This window comes from Furipterus horrens, unplaced genomic scaffold (assembly GCF_987537825.1).
Source record: "Furipterus horrens unplaced genomic scaffold, mFurHor1.1.pri manual_scaffold_4, whole genome shotgun sequence".
NCBI lineage: Eukaryota > Metazoa > Chordata > Mammalia > Chiroptera > Furipteridae > Furipterus > Furipterus horrens.
Window position 1 is genome coordinate 194,865,155 of NW_028327174.1, and position 26,130 is coordinate 194,891,284.

Sequence of the window (26,130 nt, forward strand, 5' to 3'; positions counted from 1 at the left end):
AAATATTTATGATGTCAAACTAGACCTGGAGATATCAACTCAAACCCATGAGTTTTAAAATTATAAATAGATGGAAATTTATATGTTATATATCAAGACCTATACTGTTCCCATCCCCCACTCTTTCTTTCCCACTCCTGACCCACCACCATGATTAAACATTCCTTTAGTTTCTTAGTTTCTAGTTTTTACTTCTTGTCTTTCTTTTATCTATATTCTCCAATGGGCTTCTCTGATATTATTTAGAATGCTTGTAAACCATAAACAGACCTAAAGCTTCAAAATGAAAAACTACAGTAATGGAGTATAATTCAGAGTATAATAAGTAAAAATCCAGGAGTCCATAATTATATAAACAAATAAAAAACTAATGAGTGGGGAATAAGGGTAACTCCTTTCTTATGAGAAAACACAACTAATAGACATAGGAGAAATAACAGAGTTGGAGAAATTACCATTTGGCCACTACATTTGGGATAATTATCCCATATAAGAATCACCAGTGTGGTCAAGATGGTGGCATAGGTATACACGGCTCCCCTTCTTGCACAACCACATCAAAATTATGACTAAAATATAGAACAATCATCACTCATAGTTGAGACTCGAAGTCCATGACTGTGTGTGTGTCTGCATGTATTGTGTATGCTTATGTGTGTGCTGTTTGATAGTGACTTACGGGTGCACATATGTGTGCTACGTATCTAACAGCCTGACTTTTTTCCTGAGTTAGGCGTAACCTGGGCCCTGCTTTAGTGTATATAGACCAAGTTATCAGCCTCCTAGCATGTGATTCGGGACTGCTGACTCATGCCTGTGGTCAAAAGGACTTGCATCATTGCTGAGCATCAGGAGTGACACCGTTGGCTCTACTTCTGAGCAGAAATTGAGTTGGAAGTAAGGACAACTACGGATTTAAAGAAAACACATACATCCAGACTGATAGAAGAGGCAGAGATGTGGAATAGGCTGGTCCCACATCCATGTGTGGGAGATAAAAATTTGGGAGCAATATCATAGGAGGGAGGAGTCCAAGCCCAACACCAGGCCCCCCAGAACAGTGTTTCAGTGCCACAAAGATAAGTCCCCATAACTTCAGGCTGCAAAAACCAGTGGAAATTGAATTGAGGGAAGAAACTTCTGGATTCCCTAGACTGTCCTCTTAAATAACTCCCACAGTCTTAGACTCACTCTCTCTGAGCTCCAGAACCAGGGTAGCAGCTTGAAAGGCACCAGTGAAAACCGGAAGAAACTGAAGTGTGATACCAAGGCAAGAGTTGGGGGACAGCTTTCTCCCAGACAGAAAGGTAGGCAGAGATCACTATCCCTTTTATGAGCTTTCTATCCACAGAGCCACAGAGCTGAGAGGTGGGTGCCATATCTGAGACTCCATCAACCTGCCTAATGCTTTTTTTCCCCTGCCCTGGAAATCCCTTGAAATTCTGTTCTACCCTACTTACAGGCCACCCAAGCTGTTAACATTGTCTTTTCCACATGAATGCCTGGTCGTGGCTCATGTTTCACAACTTCCTAAATCCACTCAAACAAGCAACAGCTAGCCTCAGTGAGCTCCCACCACCTATACTTCTTCCTAAGAGGCCCCATGCTTGTCACTAGCAGCATCCAGGCTAGGTTCACCGCTTGGCTCTTTGTGGGAACCTCCAAGCCCAGCACAGGTAGCAGCCATGTCAGATTGCTCTATAACTCATGCAGGGTGGCCCCAGGAAGAACACAGGTGGTGGCTAACTTTGTCCTGCACCATCTGAGAAACCCCAGAGATTGTGCACCCAGTGAATGGCTACAGATCACGTCAGAGCATCATCACCCGGCTCCTGCACCATTGATCCTCCAGGAAGGGCAAAAGTTGATGGCCAGTGGTCACAGCCAGCCCTTGCAGCTGACTGGCCTGGGTAAATCTCTCCCATTGACCTGTCAACAGAAATCAAGGCTCAACTACAAGTGGAGGGTGTACTCAGCCACACGAAGGGTGCGCCTCAAATACCCAACTTAGGTGATATGGGGGGCTGTGCTATTGGGCCTTACAGGACACCTATGACATTAGATCACACTACAAAATACAGAGTCAAAGGAACTCTACCTAAAATACAGAAACAAACCCAGGAAGGCTGTAAAAATGAGGAGACAAAGAAATATGGCCTAAATTAATGAACAGATAAAAAAATTCAGAAAAAGAACTAACCAAATGGAGATATGCAATCTATCAGATGCAGAGTTCAAAACACTGGTTATAAGGATGCTAAGGAACTTAGTGGGGATCTCAACAGCATAAAAAAGATTTAGTCTAAAATGAAGGATACATTACTTGAAATAAAAAACAATATACAGGGGAACAATATTAGAGTGGATGAAGCTGAGAATCAAATCAATGATTTCGGACATAAGAAAGCAAAAAAACAGCAAGAAGAAAGAAGAATCCAAAAAAAAACAAAAAACAAAAACTGAGGGTCGTGTAAGGAGCCTCTGGGACAACTTTAAGTGTTTCAACATTCACATGTGGGGTGCCAGAGGAAGAGAAAGAGAAATAAATTGCAAATCTGTTTTGAACAAATAATTTTAAAAAACTTCCCTAATTTGATGAAGGAAAAAGACATGCAAGTCCAGGAAGCACAGACAGTCCCAAACAAGATGGATGCAAAGAGGCCCACTCAAAGACACATCATCATTAAAGTGCCAAAGTTTAAAGATAAGGAGACAATCTTAAAAGCAGCATGAGAAAAGAAGTTAGCTACCTACAGGGGAGTTCCCGTAAGAGTGTCTGCTGATTTCTTAGGACAAACTTTGAAAGGTAGAAGGGATTGTCAAGAAATATTCAAAGTCATGAAAAAATGCTCAACATCATTAGCCATCAGGGAGATGCAAATAAAAACCACAATGAGATACCATTTTACACCAATCAGAATGGCCATCATCAACAAATCAACAAACGACAAGTGCTGGCGAGGATGTGGAGAAATGGGAACCCTACTGCACTCTTGGTGGGAATGCAGACTGGTACAGCCACTATGGAAAACAGTATGGAATTACCTCAAAAAATTAAAAATTGAACTGCCTTTTGAACCAGCGATTCCACTACTAGGATTATACCCAAAGAATCTGAAACACCAATTCAAAAGAACTTATGCACCCCTATGTTCATTGCAGCACTGTTTACAATAGCTAAGTGCTGGAAACAACCTAAGTACCCATCTGTAGATGAGTGGATCAAAAAACTGTGGTACATTTACACAATGGAATACTATGTAGCGGAGAGAAGGAAGGAACTTCTGCCATGTGCAACAACATGGATAGAACTAGAGAGAATTATGCTTAGTGAAATAGGCCAGGCAAAGAAAGAAAAATATGATATGATATCACCTAATACAGGAAACTAAAGAACAACACAAACAAAAGAACTAAATAGAACAAAGAGCAGAATAGCAGTCAATGGGGGGGGAGGGAGAGAAGGGGGTATGTAAGGGAGGGGTTTAGTCAAGTAACGTGTATAAATGACTCATGGATACGGTCAGCGGGGAGGGATATGGTTGTGGGAGGGGGGGTGGGCTGGGTTGGGGAGAGAAATGGGGGAAAAATGGGACAACTGTAATTGAAAAACCAAAAAAAAAGAGAGAGAGATGATCTATATTCTAAGATGTTCAACTTGTTTTCAGAGTCGTCGTCGGCAGCCGTCCGTCTCGAGAGACGATGGCGTAGCTTCTTGAGAGTCTATCTGCACCGCCGAGAATGGCTGTGCAGTCCGACTCGGGAGTGACAATCCCTGCCGCACTTGTTACAGGTGAAGGCAGATGGCTGTTGTTGCTGCTGTTGACGCTGCTTCCGCCTCGATCTTTTCTGGACCGCCTCCTCGTTGCGCGCAGCCTCTGCACGTGACGTACCTTGCCTGACCGCGAGCCTCCAGGCTAGGCGGTCGTCTGCTTGAACTTCCCATGTGTTGAGATTGATGGAGCATTGTGTCATGTCCTTTTTGCAGATGTCTTTGAACCGCAGTTTTGGGCGCCCTGTCATCCTCTTGCCTTCTGCTAGCTCGCCGTAGAGGAGGTCTTTGGGGATACGGCCTGCATCCATTCTTTTGACATGGCCGAGCCACCTGAGGCGTCTCTCGCTAAGAACTGCATGCAAACTGCTCATGTTAGCTCGCTTCAGCACCTCGGTGTTGGGGACCTTATCCTGCCAGGTGACATGCAGGACGCATCGCAGGCACCTCATGTGGAAGCTGTTGAGTTTCCTTTCGTGCCTTGCGTAGGTGGTCCACGTCTCGCTGCCATAGAGGAGAGTGCTGAGTACGCAGGCTTGGTAGATGCGCAGTCTGGTTTTCTCAGTGAGGCTGGAATAGTTCCACGCTCGCCGGTTCAGTCTGGCCATAACTGTGGCTGCCCTGGCGATTCTCCGGTTGACCTCCAAGTCGACTGACAGAGAGCTCGAGATGGTGGACCCGAGGTAAGTGAAGTCGTTGACAACCTCCAGGGTGTATCCATCGATGGTGATGCATGGGGGAGTCCCCGTGCCTTGAGCCATAACGTTCGTCTTCGTCAGGCTGATGGCTAGTCCGAACTCCTTGCATGCGTGAGAAAGGCAAGTGACTAGCTGCTGGAGTCCCTCTTCAGAGTGTGATGTCAAGGCTGCGTCGTCGGCGAAGAGCATCTCACGGATGAGCACCTCTTTGACTTTGGTCTTGGCTCGTAGACGGGCCAGGTTGTAGAGCTTGCCATCGGATCTGGTGTGAATGAAGACACCCTCGCTGCAGTCCTTAAAGGCGTATTGGAGGAGCATGGAGAAGAAGATTCCGAACAGCGTAGGCGCGAGGACGCAGCCCTGCTTTACTCCGCTGCTGACTGGGAAGGCCTCAGAGGTTGCGCCGTTGTAGGACACCGTGCTGTGCATGTTGTCGTGAAAGGACATGACCACAGCAAGCAGATGTGGTGGACAGCCAATCTTCCGTAGCAAGCTGAAGAGTCCGCTTCGACTGACCAGATCAAACGCCTTCGTGAGGTCGATAAAGGCGAGGTAAAGTGGTTTATGCTGCTCGTGACACTTCTCCTGCAGCTGGTGTAGGGTGAAGATCATGTCCACTGTTGATCGGCCAGCTCTGAAGCCACACTGGGACTCTGGGTAGACGCGGGAAGCAAGGGTCTGCAGGCGGGCAAGAGCGACCCGGGCGAATACTTTGCCGACGACGCTGAGGAGAGAGATGCCCCGGTAGTTGTTGCAGTCGCTGCGGTCTCCTTTGTTCTTGTACATGGTGATAATGTTGGCGTCTCTCATATCCTGGGGGATGTAACCCTCCTTCCAGCAGAGACAGAGTAGATGGTGGAGCGGCTGTAGCAGGACTGGTCTCCCGCTCTTTAGGATTTCTGGAGGGATTCCGTCGCTTCCTGGTGCTTTCCCGCAAGCGAGGCGGTCGATGGCTTTGCCGAGCTCTGCCGCAGTAGGTGGGGTGTCTAGCTCCTCCATGACTGGTAGGTCTGGGATGGCGTTAAGAGCAGTGTCTGTTACGGTGTTCTTCGTTGTGTACAGCTCGAGGTAGTGCTCGGTCCACCGCCGCATTTGCTGTTCCTGGTCAGTGATGACCTCACCTGTCTTGGACTTAAGGGGGGCGATCTTGGAGGGGATTGGGCTTGTTGCCTTCTTGATACCCTCATACATTCCTCGTGCGTTGCCTATATCGGCGGCTTCCTGGATGCTTCTGCACAGGTTTAGCCAATAGGTGTTGGCACAGTGGCGGGCGGTCTTCTGGACTTTGTTCCTGGCAGCCCGTAGAGCTTGAAGTGTACTGGGAGTGGGCGTGGCCTTGTAAGCCAGTAGGGCCTTCCTCTTAGCCTCGATCACGGGTTCCATTTCTTCCCAGTGAGCCTCGTACCAGTCAGCGTTCTTCCGCTCTTTCTTCCCGTAAGCAATAATGGCGGAGTTGTATATGGCGTCGCGGAGACGTGGCCAATTGGATTCGATAATGTCATCTGCCGCCATTCCCTCGCCGAGTGCATCTTCCATCCTGTTGATGAATTGCTGGGTCTTAACTGGGTTGCTGGCACAACTGGTGTTGATGCGTGGGCGACCCTTCATCTTGGAGTGGTGCAACCTCTTCGGCGTTATGCGCACCTTGCTTACCACGAGGGCATGGTCCGTGTCGCAGTCTGCACTGTGGTAGCTGCGGGTGAGGAGGGTGCTGCCAATATCCGTTCTTCTGGTGATGACGAGGTCAAGCTGGTGCCAGTGGCGGGAGCGGGGGTGCCTCCATGACACCTGGTGGATCTCTTTGCACTTGAAGAATGTGTTTGTCACACACAGGCCGTGGTGACACGAAAGCTCAAGCAGTCGCTGACCATTCTCAGAGTAATAAATAAATAAATAAATAAATAAATAAATAAATAAATAAATAAATAAAAGTATCTTGTGCACTGAAAAAAGTGTACTCTACAGATGGAAGTATTATATTAATAAAAAGTTAGATCAAACTATTTTTTCAAAAAACAAAACAAAACAAAAAAATGTCATGAAAAGCAGGGACCTACAGCGAAGACTGCTCTACCCAGCAAAGATATCATTTAGTATCGAAGGGCAGTTAAAGAGCTTTCCAGACATAACAAATAAAGGAGTTCATCATCACCCAACCATTATTATATGACATGTTAAAGGTACTTATTTAAGAAGAAGAAGATAAAAACTATGAACAATAGAATGGCAATAAATATTTATCTAGCAACAGTAGAATCTAAAAAACAAACTAAGCAAACAGGAAGAACAGAAGCAGAATCACAAATATGGAGAGCATTTTGATGGTTGCCAGATGGGAGGGGGTTGTGGGGGAATGGGTGAAGAGGTGAGGGGATTAAAAAGTACAAATAAGTAGTTACAGAATAGCCATTTCCTACAATATAGGAAATGGGGTAGCCAAAGACTTTATATGCATGACTCATGGACATGAACAATGGTGTGGGCATTCCCTGAGGGAGTGGGGATGCTGGGTGGAGGGAGGCAGAGGGGGGAAATTAGGACAACTGTAATAGCGTAAACAATAAAATATAATTTAAAAAAAAAGAAACAAAAGGAATCACCAATGAATGTCAAATACAGTGGGTGAAATGTTAATAAGGAAGAAGTTGCAATTATATATTATCAAGATATCTACCCAAATGATACCCAGTATTAACCAAGTTGAAACATTAACTTCAAAAAAATAGTAACTTTACAGTAGAGAACCTGTGAGACAGCACTATTGTCAATTGATCAAGGATTCAAACACCAGTAAATAGAAAAATTAATATCATATGTCTTCTGATAATATGCACTGGGGTATATCTGCCAAAAATATAAGCCTGACACATACATACATACAAACATATGTACATACACACAGAAGGTAAACATATTAAAATGTTAACCATTGGGGAATCTCGTGAGGCCTTTCCAGAAATTTCTTTCTTAAATAATTAATTATTTAATTTGTTTGTTTAATTTTTTGTTTATTTATTTATTTTTAGAGAGAGGGGAAAGGAGAAAAAGAGGGAGAGAAACATCACTGTGTGGTTGCTTCTCACTCACGCCCCCAACTGGGGACCTGATGTGCAACCTAGTCATATGCCCTGACTGGGAATCGAACCAGCTACAGTTGGCTCCCAGGCTGACGCTCAATCCACTGAGCCACAGCAGCCAGGTCAGGAATTCTTGAAATCATTTTTACAACATTTCTATATCTTTAAAATCATACCAAAATAAAAATTTGGGAAATCCATTGTTCCAGCTGGCACAATGCCCAAGAAGAAAGGAGTCCAGGGCATCAGTAGAATCAGGGACACTGTCCCCCAGGACTCCAGTCCCTCTGGCTCTTGGACACAAGCTCCCCAAAGGACAGGCAGAAATTAGCCAGTAGCTTGGGGACTTGGTGTCAGTCTCTTATTAGTAAGGATGTGTTGTTATCTTTTGAGTCATTTCTCTGGCGCTGGTTAAGGAAAATGAAAGTCTGTAGAAGTGCCAAGGCCCCAGATATTTCTTCCAATTGTGTGGCTGTGAGAGCTCCTAAGGAAAACCTAAGGAACTGGGCAGCAGTCTGGAGAACATGGTGTCTGAACTCACCAAGGATGAGTACAGGTCAGAGGGGCTAGAAATCTGCACTTGGGGATGAATCTGCCCGCGTGATTGTTGATTCATAGACGAGACTCGAAGTCCCTGACTGTGTGTGTGTGTCTGCATGTATTGTGTATGCTTATGTATGTGCTCTTTGATAGTGGTTTATGCGTGCACATGCGTGTGCTATGTATCTAACAGCCTGACTTTTTTCCTGAGTTAGACTTAACCTGGGCCCTGTTTAAGTGCATGTAGACCAGGTTATCAACCTCCTGGCATGTGATCCGGGACTGCTGACTCATGCCTGTGGTCAAAAGGACTTGCATCACTGCTGAGCATCAGGGGTGACACTGTTGGCTCTGCTGCTGAGCAGGAAGACGCCTGACCTCACAGGAGCCAAGGTCAAATCAGAGAGGGCTCACACCTCCGCTCAGCAGTGTGTGCTGGTGTGCGTGCGAGCTGTGTCTGTGGGTTACACACTCGTGTGTGAGCAGGAAGGTGTATTGTTTGTTTGTTTTCTGTATGTTACCATGTTGTCAGAGAAGGAAAACTCTGACTCCAAAAAACGTCCGCTGCCTTGCGGCATACCTCTTCAGGGGAAAGGCTAAGGGAGTAAACCCCGACAGAAAATCCGGAGCCGGAGTCCCTAAGGCGGTTTGACGTTGTAGTCAACACCGGCAACTCCTGCGGCGCACCTGAAGCCAAGCTGTATTGACTCCGTCTTTCCCTTGGACCCTTCAGCTGCGAAGAGAGGGGGGGTCTGCTGCATGGGCAACAGCAGACCCTCCATATCACCCTGCCCAGGCTCTGTAGCTTCAGCTTCACTGGAGAGGACACTCCAGCGTCATCGCAAGATGTCGATTCAACACAGGAGGAGACAGATACTGTGTCACTCCCGAGTCGGACTGCACAGCCATTCTTGGCGGTGCACATAGACTCTTAAGAAGCTACACCATCGTCTCTCGAGACGGACGGCTGCCGACGACGACCATGTTGTGCGACCATGTAGAAAGCATGTTGGTGGTCATTCAACGAGTGTGCCTGTGACTGAATAGGCTGACGGCCACATGCTGCCTGCCTTCCCCCAGGATGGGGATGGGTCAGAAGGGGCGGAAGCATGCTTCTCATTATTAGTAGGAGTGTGTGTGATGCTTATGTAGTGAGTGTGTGGCTGGATGTGAAATAAATATGTATTTTAGAAAAAATGAAAATGAATGTAAGGGTCTTTCTTTAATTGGAAAACAGATCAATATAAGTTTAGGTAAGGGTCTAAGAATATATTGAACTACTTTGCAACTCTTAAGTAACTCACGGTGTCCCCAATAAAGAGAGAGGTTTCCACGGGTACTAGTTAAGAGCACAGGCTCTGATCATGCAGATATAGTAGACTGACCAGCATATCTGATAAATGTTTCCTTTAAGTTCATTCTTATTATAGTTGATATACAATATGGCATTAGTTTCAGAAATGTACAATATGGTGATTCAATATTTAAATAAATATTACCGTAATAAGTCTAATAACCATATGTCACGATACAAAGAAATGAAGATATTATTGACTCTATTAAAAAGTATTTGATATTTCTAACCTATAGAAAATGGCAATACATACAGTTTATATATGCATATAAGATTTATATCACTTATGTTTCTATTCCCTAACATCTAATATAGGGGGAAAAGAACATTCATTCTTACTATAGGTGTGAAGAATTTTTTAGCCTGGGAATGTAAGGCTGAAGTTGGATTTAATTATAAAAGGCAGATAAAGCCCTTAACTTAGTGTTCAACATAGTGTTGATGACCCCAAGATGGTCAGCATTATTATGAAAAAGACAGTTTGTGGACTACTCTGATTTCGGAGATATTCTGGAATCAAATGGCTTTAAATGGTCACCCATTTCTGGAGTGTCCCAAACTTTGCAGCTGGCAGGTGCACAGGCAGAGTGTGACATTGCTCCAACAATGGCACCTCAGCACTGGAGTGTCACGTTATTTTAAGGCAAAAACACTGATTCCAGTTTTCTGGACTCGTCTTCCATTTCTGCCACAGTGAATTATTAAGGTTTGGCACTGTAGAGGTGTAGAAATTATCCCTCATGCTCATCAAGTTCTCAGCTCCCCGAAGGGGAGACCTTGCTTTTCTTTTTCCTGCTGCATCTCAGCCCTTAGTAAAGTTTCTGACACAGACTCAATGTTCAATGAATAATGGCTGAATGAAACAATGAGTGCCTCCCTGCTTCTGTGCAATGAAGTTTTGTTGGCTGCTTTAGGGGTGCAATGATCTCCCGGAACCAGACTGGGATAGACTGAGGATGCAGGCATCCACAGGTGTGAGAAATTAATAGGGCGAGGGAAGGAGTGGAGGAAAGAAGCAAAGGGATTAGCCAAGGAACATATATGCCTGACCCCTGGTGTGGTGATGGCCTGAGGGAAGGGGGAGGCAGGAAAAGTGAAAAACATTGGAAACTGCAGAAGTGTAAACAATTAAAATTAAAGGAAAATATTCATTGTTTTCTCACAGTATGAGATGTGATGGTCCTGGCTGTGTTTCTAGGATCCTGAAGATTCCCAAACCTCCTTTGTCCCCAGCTGACAGAGGAGGACCATGAGGAGGGACAACCAGAGCAGCGTGTCTGAGTTCCTCCTCCTGGGGCTCCCCATCCGGCCGGAGCAGCGGGGCGTGTTCTTCGCCCTGTTCCTGGGCATGTACCTGACCACGGTGCTGGGCAACCTGCTCATCATCCTGCTCATCAGGCTGGACTCTCGCCTGCACACGCCCATGTACTTCTTCCTCAGCCACTTGGCCTTCTCTGACATTTCTCTGTCATCTGTCACTGTCCCAAAGATGCTTATGGACATGCAGACTCAGCAACAATCCATTCCCTATGTGGGATGCATTTCTCAATTGTATTTTCTCTTACTTTTTGGCGGTCTTGACAATTTCCTTCTAGCTGCGATGGCGTATGACAGGTACGTGGCCATCTGTCACCCTCTACACTACACCACCATCATGAGGGAGGGGCTGTGTGTGCTGCTGGTGGCTGCCTCTTGGATTGTCTCCTGTGGCAATGCCCTGTTGAACACCCTCCTCTTGGTCAGACTGTCCTTCTGTGCTGACAATACCATCACCCACTTCTTCTGCGACCTCACTGTGCTCCTGAAGCTGAGTTGCTCAGACATCTCCCTCAATCAGCAGGTCATCTTCATCGTGGGAGGAATGCTTGTATTCTTGCCCTTGGTTATAATTTTAGGCTCATATCTCCGCATAGGGACCATCATCCTAAGGGTACCCTCCACTAAGAGACTCTTGAAAGTGCTCTCTACTTCTGGCTCCCATCTCTTTGTGGTGTCTTTATACTATGGGACAATTGCTGGTGTTTACTTCTTGCCCTCATCATGGGATTCTGAATACATAATTGCTTCGGTCATGTATATGGTTGTTACCCCCATGCTGAACCCCTTCATCTACAGCCTGAGGAACAGAGACATAAAACAGGCCTTAGAAATGTTTGTCAATAGGGTTAACTTCTTTAAGTGGCAATCACTAAATCCTCTTACTACAGGAGCACAGTGAGGTACATGTCCCAACATTATTGTGTGGTTGACATTTCCATACAACTTTAATAGAATTTGCATTCCGTTGTCATGTATAAGTGCTGTTAATATGGAAGGTAGGTCAGGTTTGCCTCTTGGATTGTTGATATTCTTTATTCTTAATTAATATTTTCCCTTGTCCATTATATTTTATTATATGCAAAATCATTTGTGAAACATGTAGCACAATTATAATTATGAATTTGTCTTTTTCTCCATTAAGATATGACCATTTTTACTCATGTATTTTTATGCCGTGTTATGAGGACACACTGGTCTGGCATCATGATCCACTGCTGGTGAACTTCTTTTTTTTTGAACTGATTCTTTTAGGCTAGCTTTTGTTGGCTTCACGCTGATCGTGTGCACGGCTTCCCAACTCACATTCGATGACATCATGTTGGTGCACTGCAATCAGCCATGATCAGAATAATTACACTATGAAAAGTCGCATGTGCTACAGAGCAAAACTTTTAACAAAACAGAGACAGACTTTAAAAAAATGCATTTAACAGCACACTATTTCATTTAAAATTAGGAGATATTTCTAGCAATATGTCCTGCCTTAATACTTCATCTAATTCTCATATTAATGTTGATGCCTTATATCCATATCTGTAGACATAGATGTATATACAGATGTTGATACAGATATTACTATAGGATATCTGGTAAAGATGCAGGTTTTCTTCTTAAATTTAACATGGCATTTCTTTTCTGTCACGTTAGACTTTTCTGTGTCCATAGTGTCAGTGAGGTGTCCTTTGTTAATAGTGTATGTAAAGTTGGATTTTGTTCTTTTTATGTATAGCAACAATTATTATTTTTGTGGAGCTATTTATCTAGTGACATCTAATGTAATCATAATAAAGTTGAATTTATATTTTCCGTATAACTATGTGATACATCTGTTTCACATTATTCTCTCATGTCTTCCTCCCTATGGTAAATTATATATACTGTTTTTTCATTATTCCTCTATTATGAATCACACATTACCATTATTTTTTAATTCTTGTCTGTGATATATGCAGAGATTACTTTTACTTTCTCTTTAAAAATTTTAAAGATTTTATTTATTTATTTTTATAGAGAAGGAGAGGGAGGGAGAGAAACATCGTTGTGCAAGAGATACATCGATTGGTGGTCTCACACATGCCCCAACTGGGGACCTGGACTGCAACCCAGGCATGTGCCCTGACTGGGAATCAAATTGTGACCTTTAGGTTCGCAGGCCAGTGCCAAATCCACCGAGCCACACCAGCCAGGGTTCTTTTTAATTTTTAAGTCATAGTTTAGAATACAAAACATGATATTGAGCATTTGTGCCATTTGAGATACACAATTCATGGCACTTAGGAGACTCAACATTAATATTTCATTCTAGGACTCCTAAAGTATACTTTATACAACATCACTGAAATAGAGTATTTTGCAACTGTGAAAAAATAAAAATGAAAATATATGTAAATCAATATGGAGATACATCAGGATATATTGTTAAATGGGAAAAAAGCTATGTGCACAAGTGCACGTACAGCTTTGAAATTTATATTAAAATGAAGGGGAAATAAAGTATGCATAATCTGCCCATTTGAGCAAAAAGAAACACAGGACGACTAAATCAGACACTAATGAGATGGTTCACCTAGAGGAGGTGGATAGAAGAGATGGGAGATGAGTATAATTATTAGTATAGTTATGACTATGTTGTCTTTTGCCGCTAGAAAATAAATAGACGAGGTGGTGTATAGAGCAAAATAGCATAAAGAAGACAAATGAACCTAACTGTATCTTAAATTTATACCATAATTAGACTAAAGAGAAAAATAAAATAAGTACTCTAGCAATTCTTGAACCCAGAATTTGTCTATCTACTCTCACAATTAAACATAAACTGGAAACAAAGTCTTAGGCTGCATGTAGTTAATATGTCACGAACAGTGGTAAGAGTTCAAGATTCTGAAATTTTTCCCATGTCCAAAAATTCAGCAGGTAAGTAAACATTGAGGAAAAGGCAGTGACTCCTCACTGTTGTGGGAAAGAGACTTTGTTGGAAAAGAAGAAGCTGCAGAAAATTGTATGGTGTCAAACTAGACCTGAAGATATCAATTCAAACCCATGAGTTTTAAAATTATAAATAGATGGAAATTTATCTTATATATTATTATCTATACTCTTACCAACCCCCACTCCTGACCCACCCGAGGGGTAAACATTTTTTAGTTTCTTAGTTTCTAAATTTTACTTCTTGTGTTTCTTTTCTATATATTCCCCAGCTGGCTTCACTGATATTATTTAGAATCCTTGTAAACAATAAACATGCCTAAAGCTTCAAAATAAAAAACTACAGTAATGGATTATAACTCAGAGAAGTAAAAATCCAGGAGTCCATAAATATATAAACAAATAAAAAACAAAGAGTGGGGAATAAGGGTAACTTTTTTCTTATAAAAAAACACAACTAATAAACATAGGAGAAATAACAGACTTAGAAAAATACCATTTGGTTACTACATTTGCGATGATTTTGTCATATAAGGATCACCAATATGGTCAAGATGGCGGCATCAGTATACAAGGCTCTCCTCCTTGCACAGCCACATCAAAATTACAACTGAAATATACAACAGTCATCATTCATAACTGTCAGAAATTGAGTTGAATAGAAGTTCGACTACTGTGGAATTAAAGAAAACACATCCATCCAGACTGGTAGAAGAGGTGGAGACGTGGAACAGGCTTGTTCTACATCCACATGCGGTAGATAAAAATTTCGGAGGTATATCATGGGAATGAGGACTTCAAACCTGACACCAGGCCCTCCCCCAGAACAGGGCTCCAGTGTCAGGAAGGTAAGTGCCCAGACCTTCAGGCTGCAAAAACCAGTGGGGATTAAGTGGCGGAAGAAACTTCTGGAGTCCCTAGAAGGTCCTCTTAAATAACTCCCACACCGTCTTAGCTCACTCTCTCTGAGCTCCAGCACCAGGGTAGCAGCTTGAAAGGCACCAGTGACATACTGGGAAGAACTGAAGTGTTTGACACCAAGGCAAGTGTTGTAGGACAGCTTTCTCCCAGACAGAAGGTAGGCAGAGGTCACTGTTCCTTTTCTAAGCCTTCTACCCACAGAGCCACAGAGCTGGCAGGTGGGTGCCATATCTGAGACTCCATCGATGTGGCTAACACTTCTTTCCCTGTTCTGGAGATCCCCTGAGATTCTGTTCCACCCTACTTATGGGCCCACCCAAGCTGATGACAGTTGCTTTTCCATATGAATGGCTGGTCTTGGCTAATGCTTCACAACTTCCTCAATCCACTCAAACAAGCAACAGCTAGCTTCAGTGAACCCCCACCACCTATATTTTTGCTAAATGGCCCCAAGCTTAGCACTAGTAGCAGCCAGCCTAGGTTCACAGCTTGGCTTTTTGTGGGAACCTCCAAGTCCAGCACAGGTAGCAGCCATGTCAGATTGCTTTATTACTCATGCAGGGTGGCCCCAGGAAGAACACAGATGGTGACTGACTTTGTCCTGCATCATCCTAGAACCCCCAGAGCCTGTGCACCCAGTGAATGACTACAGACCACATCAGAGTATCATCACCCTGTTCCTGCACAGTGGATCCTCCAGGAAGGGCTAAAGTTGATGGCCAGTGGTCATAGCCAACCCCTGCAGCTGATTGGCCTGGGTAAATCTCTTCCATTGACCTGCCAACATAAATAAAGGCTCATCTACAAGAGGAGGGTGTACTTAGGCCACACGAAGGGTGCACCTCAGGTACCCAACTAGGGTGATAGGGAAAGCTGTGCTACTGGGCCTTACAGGACACCTATGACACTAGGCCATGCTACCAAAACAGGGAGTTATAGCAGCTCTACATAGAAACAAACACAGGGAGGCTGCCAAAATGAGAACACAAAGAAATATGGCCCAAATTAGAGAACAGAGAAAAACTTCATAAAATGAACTAACCAAGTGGAGTTACACAATCTATCATGTGCAGAGTTCAAAACACTAGTTATAAGTATGCTAAGAAACTTAGTGTGGACCTCAACAGCACAAAAAAGATCCAGTCAGGAATGAAGGATACACTAATTGAAATAAAAAACAATTTACAGGGGAACAATATTAGAGTGGATGAAGCTGAGAATCAAATCAATGATTTGAAACATAGGGATGTAAAAACCAACTACAAGAAAAAAGAACCCCCCCCCCAAAAAAAAGAATCACGGTTGTGTAAGGTGCCTCTGGGAGAACTTTATGTGTTTCAACATTCACATGTGTGGTGCTAGAAGAAGACAAATAGCAAGAAATTGCAAACCCATTTTGCAAAAACAACTCAAGGTAACTTCCCTAATTTGGTGAAGGAAATAGACATGCTAGTCTAGGAGCACAGAGAGTCCCAAACAATATAGATGCAAAGAGACCCAATCCAAGAGACATCATAATTAAAGTGCCAAAGGTTAAAGATAAAGAGAGAATCTTTTTTTAAAAAAATATGTTTTATTGATTTTGCTGTTACAGTTGTCCCAATTTCCCTTCCTTCTGCTCCCCTCCACCCGGTGGCCCCGCTCCCTTCAGATGTGCCCCCCTTTTAGTCCATGTCTATTGGTTGTGCATATAGTTCTTCTCAACCTCTTCCCCTCTATTCCATTCCCTCCTACTATGCTTCTTAATTCCTGTATCATCTATCTTCCTCTCCCCCTTCCCCATCTCTGCTGACCTCCCCCCTGTATGTTCTCCATACCTATAGTTCTTTTTCCACTCTCGTTGCCTATTTAGTTTGCCTTTGTTTCAATTCCCTAGCTTCTGTTTTTGGCTGTTGTGATGCAGTTTTCATTTTAATGTTCATAGTTTTGATCCTCCTTCTTCTAAAGCAGTCCCTTTAACTCTCATATAATAGTGGTTTGGATCTAATAAACTTCTTCAGTTTTATTTTTTTCTGGAAGAACTTTCTCTGCCCTTCTATTCTGAATGACAGTTTTTCTGGATAGAGTATTTGTGGCTGTAGGTTTTGGATTTCCATTACTTTGAATATTTCTTGCCAGTCCCTTCTTGCCTGCAGCGTCTCCCTTGAGAAATCAGCTGATAGTCTAATTGGGACCCCTTTGTACATGATTCTTTTCTTCTCTCTTGCTGCTTTTAATATTCTCTAATTTCTGACAATTTGATTATAATGTGTCTTGCAGTGGTTCTCCCTCGGTCCAATTTTTCTGGAACTCTCTGTGCTTCCTGGACCTGTAAGTCTATTTTCTTCCCCAAGTATGGGAAATCTGCTTCATTATTTCTTCACATAATTTTTCAATTTCTAGTTCTTCTTCTCTGCCCTCTGGCAATCCTATAATCTGAATGTTCGGTCTCTTATAGCTGTCCCAGAGGTTTCTGATCCTCTCCTCACTTTCCTTACTTTTTGTTTCCTCTTTCTGCACTGGTTGACTTTTTGTTCCTTCCCTGTGTCCCGGTTTGTTGATTTGATCTCTGGATTTTATTTTCTCACCACTTGTCTTGCATGTGCTTTAGTTTGTTTCAGTATGAGTGGCTTTCATTCCTTCCCTGTCTTGCTGCAAATCTTTTGTTAATTCTGTAAGCCACCTTATAACAATAACTCTGAACTGAGCCTCTGAAAGGTTTCCTATTTGTTTGTCTGTCAGGTTCCTCATCTACTGCCTGGTGAGCTGCATTAGCAGGATTTCAATTGTTGTCTTCTTAATTTTGACAGATTTGTGTTTTGCTTTGCTTCATAGGCAGGCTGTAGGGGGCGGAGTCCCATATACTCGCCACTACTCTGCAATTGGCGGTGGACTGCAACATTTTTTGCCACGCTGTGGCCCTTTGTGTCGGGGCGGGGGCCCAAGATGGATTCCTGCTGTTATTCTCCGCTGGGAGACCGGGATCCGTCCCCCCCCCCCCCCCCGTGGTCCTCTCTGTCTGAAGCAATGAGAAGGCTGTCTTTTCCAGTGTTGGGGTCACGAGCTGTCAGGACTCGAGTGCAGCCCAGATTGCTCCCCCTGCCGCTCTCCCCGCTGCTACAACAAACAGGACCGCCTGATTTTTCCATTGCCGTTCCAATTTTGCCCCTCCTACCCGTCTGGAAAAGCACCACTGGTTTATAACTTCATACATTGGGCTCCCATGTAGTTTTATTTTCTGGAATTTCTGGTTATCTTTTACTTTGAGGTAGTTGTATTCCTTTCTAGTTGTAGAGGGAGACTGAGTGTGCCTGTCTAGCCTCCATCTTGGCTGGAAGTCTAAAGAGAGAATCTTAACAGCAGCAAGAGAAAAGAAGTTAGTTACCTACAGGGAATTCTTGTAAGAGTGTCTGCTGATTTCTCAGAAGAAACATTGAAGGTTAGAAGGGATTGTCAAGAAATATTCAGTCCTGAAAAGCAGGGACCTACAGCCAAGATTGCTCTACTCAGCAAAGCTATTATTTAGTATAAAAGGGAAGTTATACAGCTTCCCAGACAAAAAAAAAATAAAGAAGTTCATCATCACTCAACTATTATTATATGAAATGTTAAAGGGAATTATTTAAGAAGGAAAAGATCAAAACTATGAATAGAAAGGCAATAAATATTTATCTATCAACAATAGAATCTAAAAAACAAACTAAGCATACAAGAAGAAGAGAGACAGAATCACAGATACAGAGAGCATTTTGATTGTTGCCAGATGGGAGGGGGTGTAGGGAAATGGGTGAAGAGGTGAGGGGATTGATAAGTACAAGTAAGTAGTTACAGAATAGCCATGGGGATGTAAAATATAATATAGGAAATGGAGTAGTTAAAGACCTTATATGCATGACTCATGGACATGAAAAATGGTGTGGGCATTCCCTGAGGGAGTGAGGTTGCTGGGTGGAAGGAGACAAAGGGAAAATTAGGACAACTATATAGCATAATCAATAAAGTATAATTGTAAAAAAGAAAGTAAAAAAAGGAATCACCAATGAATGTCCAATACAGTGCATTAAATGTTAATAAGGAAAAGGTTACATTAATATATTTTCAAAATAACTACCCAAATGATACCCAGTATTTACCAGGTTGAAACATTAATTTCAAAAAAGTAGTAAATTTACAGTAGAGAAACTGGGAGACAGCACTATAGTCAGTTGATCAAGGATTTAAACAACAGTAAATAGAAAAATTAATATCATATGTCTTCTAATATTATGCACTGGGGTATATGTGCTGAAAATACTGGCCTGAAACATACATATATACAAACATACATACATGCACACAGAAGGTAAACATATTAAAATGTTAACTATTCGGGAATCTTGTGAGGCCTTTCCAGGAATTCTTGATATCATTTTTACAACATTTCTATATCTTTAAAACCATATCAAAATAAAATTTGGTAAATCCTTCGTCCCAGCTGGCACGATGCCCAAGAAGAAAGGAGTCCAGGGCATCGGTAGAATCAGGGACACTGTCCCCTAGGACTCCAGTCCCTCTGGCTCTTGGACACACAGCTCCCCAGAGAGCAGGCAGAAATTAGCCAGAAGCTTGGGGACTTGGTGTCAGTCCCTTATTAGTAAAAAGGTGTTGTCTTTTGAGTCATTTCTCTGGCGCTGGTTAAGGAAAATGCAAGTCTGTAGAAGTGCCAAGGCCCCAGATATTTCTTCCAATTGTGTGGCTCTGAGACGTCCTAAGGAAAACCTAAGGAATTGGGCAACGGTCTGGAGCGGAAGGTGTCTGAACTCACCAAGGATGAGTACAGGTCAGAGGGGCTGGAAATCTGCACTTGGGGACGAATCTGCCCGTATGGTTGTTGATTCATAGATGAGACTCGAAGTCTCTGACTGTGTGTGTGTGTCTGCCTCTATTGTGTATGCATATGTATGTTTTGCTTGATAGTGGGTTATGGGTGCACATACATGTGCTATGTATCTAACAGCCTGACTTTTTTCCTGAGTTAGACTTAACCTGGGCCCTGTTTAAGTGCATGTAGACTAGGTTATCACCATCCTGGCATGTGATCTGGGACTGCTGACTCATGCCTGTGGTCAAAAGGACTTGCGTCACTGCTGAGCATCAGGGGTGACACTGTTGGCTCTGCTGCTGAGCAGGAAGATGCCTGACCTCAAAGGAGCCAAGGTCAAGTCAGAGAGGGTTCACACCTCTGCTCAGCAGTGTGTGCTGGTGTGTGTGCGAGCTGTGTCTGTGGGTGACACACTCGTGTGTGAGCAGGAAGGTGTATTGTTTGTTTGTTTTCTGTATGTTACCATGTTGTGTGACCATTATAAAGCATGTTGGTGGTGGTTTAACAAGTGTGCCTGTGACTGAATAGGCTTGACCGCCCCATGCTGCCTGCCTTCCCCCAGGATGGGGATGGGTCAGAAGGGGCAGAAGCATGCCTCTCATTATTAGTAGGAGGGAGTGTGATGCTTATGCACTGAGTGTGTGGTTGGTGTGCAATAAATATGTATTTTAGAAAAAATGAAATTGAATGTAAGGGTCTTCATCAACTGGAAAACAGATTCATATAAATGAATGGAACTATCTAGGTAGGGATCTAAGAAAACATTGAGCTACTTGCAAATCTAAAGTAACCCAGGGTCTCCCGATGATGGAAGAGTTTTCCACGGGTACTAGTTAAGAGCACAGGCTCTGATCATGCAGACATAGTAGACTGACCAGCATATTTGATGATTTTTTTCCTGTAAGATTATTCTTATTACAGTTGATATGCAATATGTTATTAGTTTCAGGTGTATACAACATGGTGATTCAACATTTAAATAACTATTACCGCAGTAAGTCTAGTAACCACTTGTCACAATACAGAGTTACAACAATGTAATTTACTCTATTAAAAAGTATTTTATATATTTTTTAATTTTTTTAATGTTTTTTATTTATTATATTGTTACAACAGTTCCAATTTTCTCCCCTTTGCCCCCCTCCACCCAGCATCTCCCTTCCCCAGCAATCGCCCCCCAAGTCCATACCCCTGGTTCTTAAAAAACAACTATCTCCCCCCTCAAATATTAAGACCCTTTGTATTCTTGTAAAGGACAATGGGCGAAGGTCTCAAGCTCCTCTAGCTGCTTCAAGCTGGACATGGTCGTCGTCCTACCTACCCTTGGGTCCAGAAAACCCTAATAATAGTGGGGGTGTGGAGGGGAGGGTGGCCTTCCCTCATGGGGAAGGATCGTGCAGACTCCAGGTCAGTTGGCTGTCTCCGTATTTTATATTTTTAACCTATAGAAAATGGCAATACATACGATTTATATATACATATAAGATTTATATCACTTATGTTTCTATTTCCTAACAGCTAATATAGGGGGGAAAGAACATTCATTCTTACTATAGGTGTGAAGAATTTTTTAGCCTGGGAATGTAAGGCTGTTGTTGGACTTAATTATAAAAGGTAGATAAAGCCCTTAACTTAGTGTTCAACACAGTGTTTGTGACTCCGAGATGGTCAGCATTATTGTGAAAGACACTTTGTGGGCTATTCTGATTTCGTAGGTATTCTGGAATCAAATGGATTTAAATGGTCACCCATTACTGGAGTGTCCCTGACTTTACAGCTGTAAGTGAACAGGACCTGGCAGGTTCACAGGCGGAGTGTGACATCTCTCCAACAATGGCGCCTCAGCACTGGAGTGTCACGTTACTTTAAGGCAAAAACACTGATTCCAGTTTTCTGGACTCGTCTTCTGTTTGTGCCACAGTGAATTATTATGGTTTGATTCTGGACAGGTGTAGAAATTATCCCTCATGCTCATCAAGTTCTGAACTCACGGAAGGGGGGAGACCTTGCTTTTCTTGTTCCTGCTGCATCTCAGCCCTCAGTAGAGTTTCTGACACAGACGCAATGTTCAATGAATAATGGCTGAAAGAAACAATGAGCGCCTCCCTGCTTCTGTGCAATGAAGTTTTGTTGGCTGCTTTAGGGGTGCAATGCTCTCCTGGAACCAGACTGAGGTAGACTGTGGGTGACAGCATCCACAGGTGTGAGAAATTAATGGAGGGAGGAAAGCAGTGCTAGAAGGAAGGCGAAGGGATTAGCCACAGAACATATATGCATCACCCATGGTGTGGTGATGGCCTGAGGGAAGGGGGAGGCAGGAAAAGTGAAAAACATGGGAAAACTGCACAAGTGTAAACAATTAAAATTAAAAGAAAAATTCATGGTTTTCCCACAGTATGAGATGTAATGGTCCTGGTTGTGTTTCTAGGGTCATGAAGATTCCCAAATCTCCTTTGTCCCCAGCTGACAGAATAGGACCATGAGGAGGGACAACCAGAGCAGCGTGTCTGAGTTCCTCCTCCTGGGGCTCCCCATCCGGCCGGAGCAGCGGGGCGTGTTCTTCGCCCTGTTCCTGGGCATGTACCTGACCACGGTGCTGGGCAACCTGCTCATCATCCTGCTCATCAGGCTGGACTCTCGCCTGCACATGCCCATGTACTTCTTCCTCAGCCACTTGGCCTTCTCTGACATTTCTCTGTCATCTGTCACTGTCCCAAAGATGCTTATGGACATGCAGACTCAGCAACGATCCATCTCCTATGTGGGATGCATTTCTCAGTTGTATTTCTTCATACTTTTTGGCGGTCTGGACAATTTCCTTCTAGCTGTGATGGCGTATGACAGGTACGTGGCCATCTGTCACCCTCTACACTACACCACCATCATGAGGGAGAGGCTGTGTGTGCTGCTGGTGGCTGCCTCTTGGATTGTCTCCTGTGGCAGTGCCCTATCGAACACCCTCCTCTTGGTCAGACTGTCTTTCTGTGCTGACAATACCATCACTCACTTCTTCTGTGACATTGCTGTGCTCCTGAAGCTGAGCTGCTCAGACATCTCCCTCAATCAACAGGTCATCTTCACCGAGGGAGGAATGCTTTTATTCTTGCCCTTGGTTATTGTTTTAGGCTCATATCTCTGCATAGGGACCATCATCCTAAGGGTGCCCTCCACTAAGAGACTCTTGAAAGTGCTCTCTACTTGTGGCTCCCATCTCTTTGTGGTTTCTTTATACTACGGGACAATTGCTGGTGTTTACTTCTTGCCCTCATCATGGGATTCCGAATACATAATTGCTTCGGTCATGTATATGGTTGTTACCCCCATGCTGAACCCCTTCATCTACAGCCTGAGAAACAGAGACATAAAACAGGCCTTAGAAATGTTTGTCAACAGGGTTAACTTCTTTAAGTGGCAATCACTAAATCCTCTTACTACAGGAACACAATGAGGTACATCTCCTAACATTATTGTATGGTTGACAGCTCTCATAAAACTTTAATGGAATTTGCATTCCATTGTCATGTGTAAGTGCTGCTAATATGTCAGCTAGATCAGGTTTGCTGCTTGGATTGTTTATATTCTTTTTTTATAATTAATATTTTCCCTTGTTCATTATCTTTTATTATATGCAAAATAATTTGTGAAGCATGTAGCACAATTATAATTATGAATTTGTCTTTTTCTCCATTGAGATATGACCATTTTTATTCATGTATTTTTATGCCGTGTTATGAGGACACACTGGTTTGGCATCATGATCCACTCCTGGTGAACTTCCTTTTGTTTTGAACTGATTCTTTTAGGCTAGCTTTTGTTGGCTTCACGCTGATTGTGTGCACAGCTTCCCAACTCACATTCAAGGACATCATGTTGGTACACTGCAATCAGCCATGATCAGAATAATTACACTATGAAAAGTCACATGTGCTACAGAGCAAAACTTTTAGCAAAAGAGAGACAGATTTTTAAAAAGTTGCATTTAACAGCACACTATTTCATTTAAAATTAGGAGATGTTTCTAGCAATGTGTCCTACCTTATAAATTCATCTACTTCTCATATTAATGTTGATGCCTTATATCCATATCTGTAGACATAGATGTATATACAGATGTTGATACAGATATTGCTATAGGATATCTGGTAAAGATGCAGCTTTTCATGTTAAATTTAACATGGCATTTCTTTTCTGTCACGTTAGACTTTCTGTGTCCACAGTGTCAGTGAGGTGTCCTTTGTTAATAGTGCATGTAAAGTTGGATTTTGTTCTTTTTATGTATAGCAACAATTATTATTTTTCTGGAGCTATTTATCTAGTGACATCTAATGTAATCATAATAAAGTTGAACTTATTTCTTCCATATAATTATGTGATACATCTGTTTCACATTTATTCTCTCGTGTCTTCCTCCCTTTGGAAAATTATATATACTCTTATTTCATAATTCCTCTACTATTTTCGCACATTACTATTATTTTATAATTCTTGTCTGTGATATATGTAGAGATTACTTTTACTTTTTCCTTTAAAATTTTAAAGATTTTATTTATTTCTTTTTATAGAGAAGGGGAAGGAGGGTGATTCAGAGAGAAACATCGTTGTGCAAGAGATACATCGCTTGGTGGCCTCATACATGCCCCAACTGGGGACTTGGACTGAAACCCAGGCATGTGCCCTGACTGGGAATCAAACCTGTGACCTTTAGGTTCGCAGGCCAGTGCTCAATCCACCGTGCCACACCAGCCAGGGTTCTTTTTAATTTTTAAGTCGTAGTTTAAAATACAAAACATGATATTGACAATTTATGCTATTTGAGATACACAATTCATGGCACTTAGGAGACTCAACATCAATATTTCATTCTAGGACTCCTAATGTATACTCTATAAAACATCAGTGAAATAGAGTATTTCGCAACTGTGAAAAAATAAAAACAAAAAATATATATGAAACAATACGGAGAAACATCAGGATATATTGTTAAATGGAAAAAAAACAGTGTGTACAAGTGCACATACAGCATTGAAATTTATATAAAAATGAAGGGAAATAAAGTATACATAATCTGCCCATTTGAGCAAAAAGAAACACAGGACGACTAAATCAGACACTAATGAGATGGTTCACCTAGAGGAGGTGGATAGAAGAGATATGGAGATGAGTATAATTATTAGTATAGTTATGACTATGTTGTCTTTTGCCGCTGGAAAATAAATAGACGAGGTCGTGCATAAAGCAAAATAGCGTAAAGAAGGCAAGTGAACATAACTGTATCTTAAATTAATACCATAATTAGACTAAAGAGAAAAATAAAATAAGTATCCTAGCAATTCTTGAACACAGAATTTTGTCTATATACTCTCACAATTAAACATAAACTGGAAACAAAGTCTTAGGCTACATGTAGTTAATGTGTCACTAACAGTGGTAGGAATTCAAGATTCTGAAATTTTTCCCATGTTCAAAAATTCAGCAAGTAGTAAACATTGAGGAAAAGGCAGTGGCTCCTCACTGTTGTGGGAAAGGGACTGTGTGTTGGAAAAGGAGAAGCTGCAGAAAATTGTATGCTGTCAAACTAGACCTGGAGATATCAATTCAAACCCATGAGTTTTAAAATTATAAATAGGTGGAAATTTATCTTATATATTAATAGCTATACTCTTACCAACCCCCATTTTTGGTGTCCCACTCCTGGCCCACCACATGAGTAAACATTCCTTTTCTTCCTTAGTTTCTAGTTATTACTTCTTGTGTTTCTTTTATATATATTCCCCAGTTGGCTTCACTGATATTATTTAGAATGCTTGTAAACAATAAACACGCCTAAAGCTTTGAAATGAAAAACTACAGTAATGGATTATAACTCAGAGAATAATAATTAAAAATCCAGGAGTCCATAATTAAAAAACAAATAAAAGACAAAGAGTGGGGAATAAGGGTAAGTTCTTTCTTATAAGAAAACACAATAAACATAGGAGAAATAACAGAGTTCGAAAAAATACCATTTGGCTACTATATTTGCGATGATTTTGTCATATAAGAATAACCCGTGTGGTCAAGATGGCGGCATAGGTATACAAGGCTCTCCTCCTTGCACAGCCACATCAAAATTACAACTAAAATATAGAACAATCATCATTCATAACTGTCAGAAATTGAGTTGAATGGAAGTTCGACAAGTGTGGAATTAAAGAAAACACATCCATCCAGACTGGTAGAAGACATGGAGATGTGGAACAGGCTTGTTCTACATCCACATGCGGTAGATAAAAATTTAGGAGGAATATCATGGGAATGAGGACTTCAAGCCTGACACCAGGGCTCTCAGCCCAGGGTTCCAGTGTCAGGAAGATAAGTCTCCATAACTTCAGGCTGCAAAAACCAGTGGGGACTGAGTTGAGGAAAGAAACTTCTAGAGTGCCAAGAAGGTCCTCTTAAATAACTCCCACACCATCTTAGGCTCACTCTCTCTGAGCAACAGCACTCGGGTAGCAGCTTGAAAGGCACCAGTGACATACTGGGAGGAACTGAAGTGTATGACACCAGGCAAGAGCTATGGGACAGCTTTCTCCCAGACAGAAAGGTAGGCAGAGGTCACTGTCCCTTTTCTGAGCCTTCTACCCACAGAGCCACAGAGCTGGCACGTAGGTGCCATATCTGATTCCATCAACTTGGCTAACACT

General features: G+C 42.5%; 2 protein-coding genes across 2 annotated transcripts; both read left to right on the forward strand.

Annotated features, from left to right (window-relative positions):
- Positions 1-10,690: 10,690 nt before the first annotated feature.
- LOC150013673 (olfactory receptor 1J4-like) lies at positions 10,691-12,103 on the forward strand. The gene is made up of 2 exons (XM_090275266.1): positions 10,691-11,655; positions 12,013-12,103. Exons 1-2 carry the CDS (start codon positions 10,691-10,693, stop codon positions 12,101-12,103), a joined length of 1,056 nt encoding a protein of 351 aa, XP_090131392.1.
- A 9,823-nt stretch (positions 12,104-21,926) lies between these two features.
- LOC150013674 (olfactory receptor 1J4-like) lies at positions 21,927-22,895 on the forward strand. Its single transcript, XM_090275267.1, has one exon. It carries the CDS (start codon positions 21,927-21,929, stop codon positions 22,893-22,895), a length of 969 nt encoding a protein of 322 aa, XP_090131393.1.
- The last annotated feature ends 3,235 nt before the right edge of the window (positions 22,896-26,130 follow it).

What these genes read in the sequence shown, in the direction of transcription:
- LOC150013673 (XM_090275266.1), top strand. Translation starts at nt 10,691, where the DNA reads ATGAGGAGGGACAACCAGAGCAGCGTGTCTGAGTTCCTCCTCCTGGGG. An exon ending in CCTCTTACTACAGGAGCACA is followed by an intron (nt 11,656 to 12,012) that starts GTGAGGTACATG and finishes TGATTCTTTTAG; the next exon opens with GCTAGCTTTTGTTGGCTTCA.
- LOC150013674 (XM_090275267.1), top strand. Translation starts at nt 21,927, where the DNA reads ATGAGGAGGGACAACCAGAGCAGCGTGTCTGAGTTCCTCCTCCTGGGG.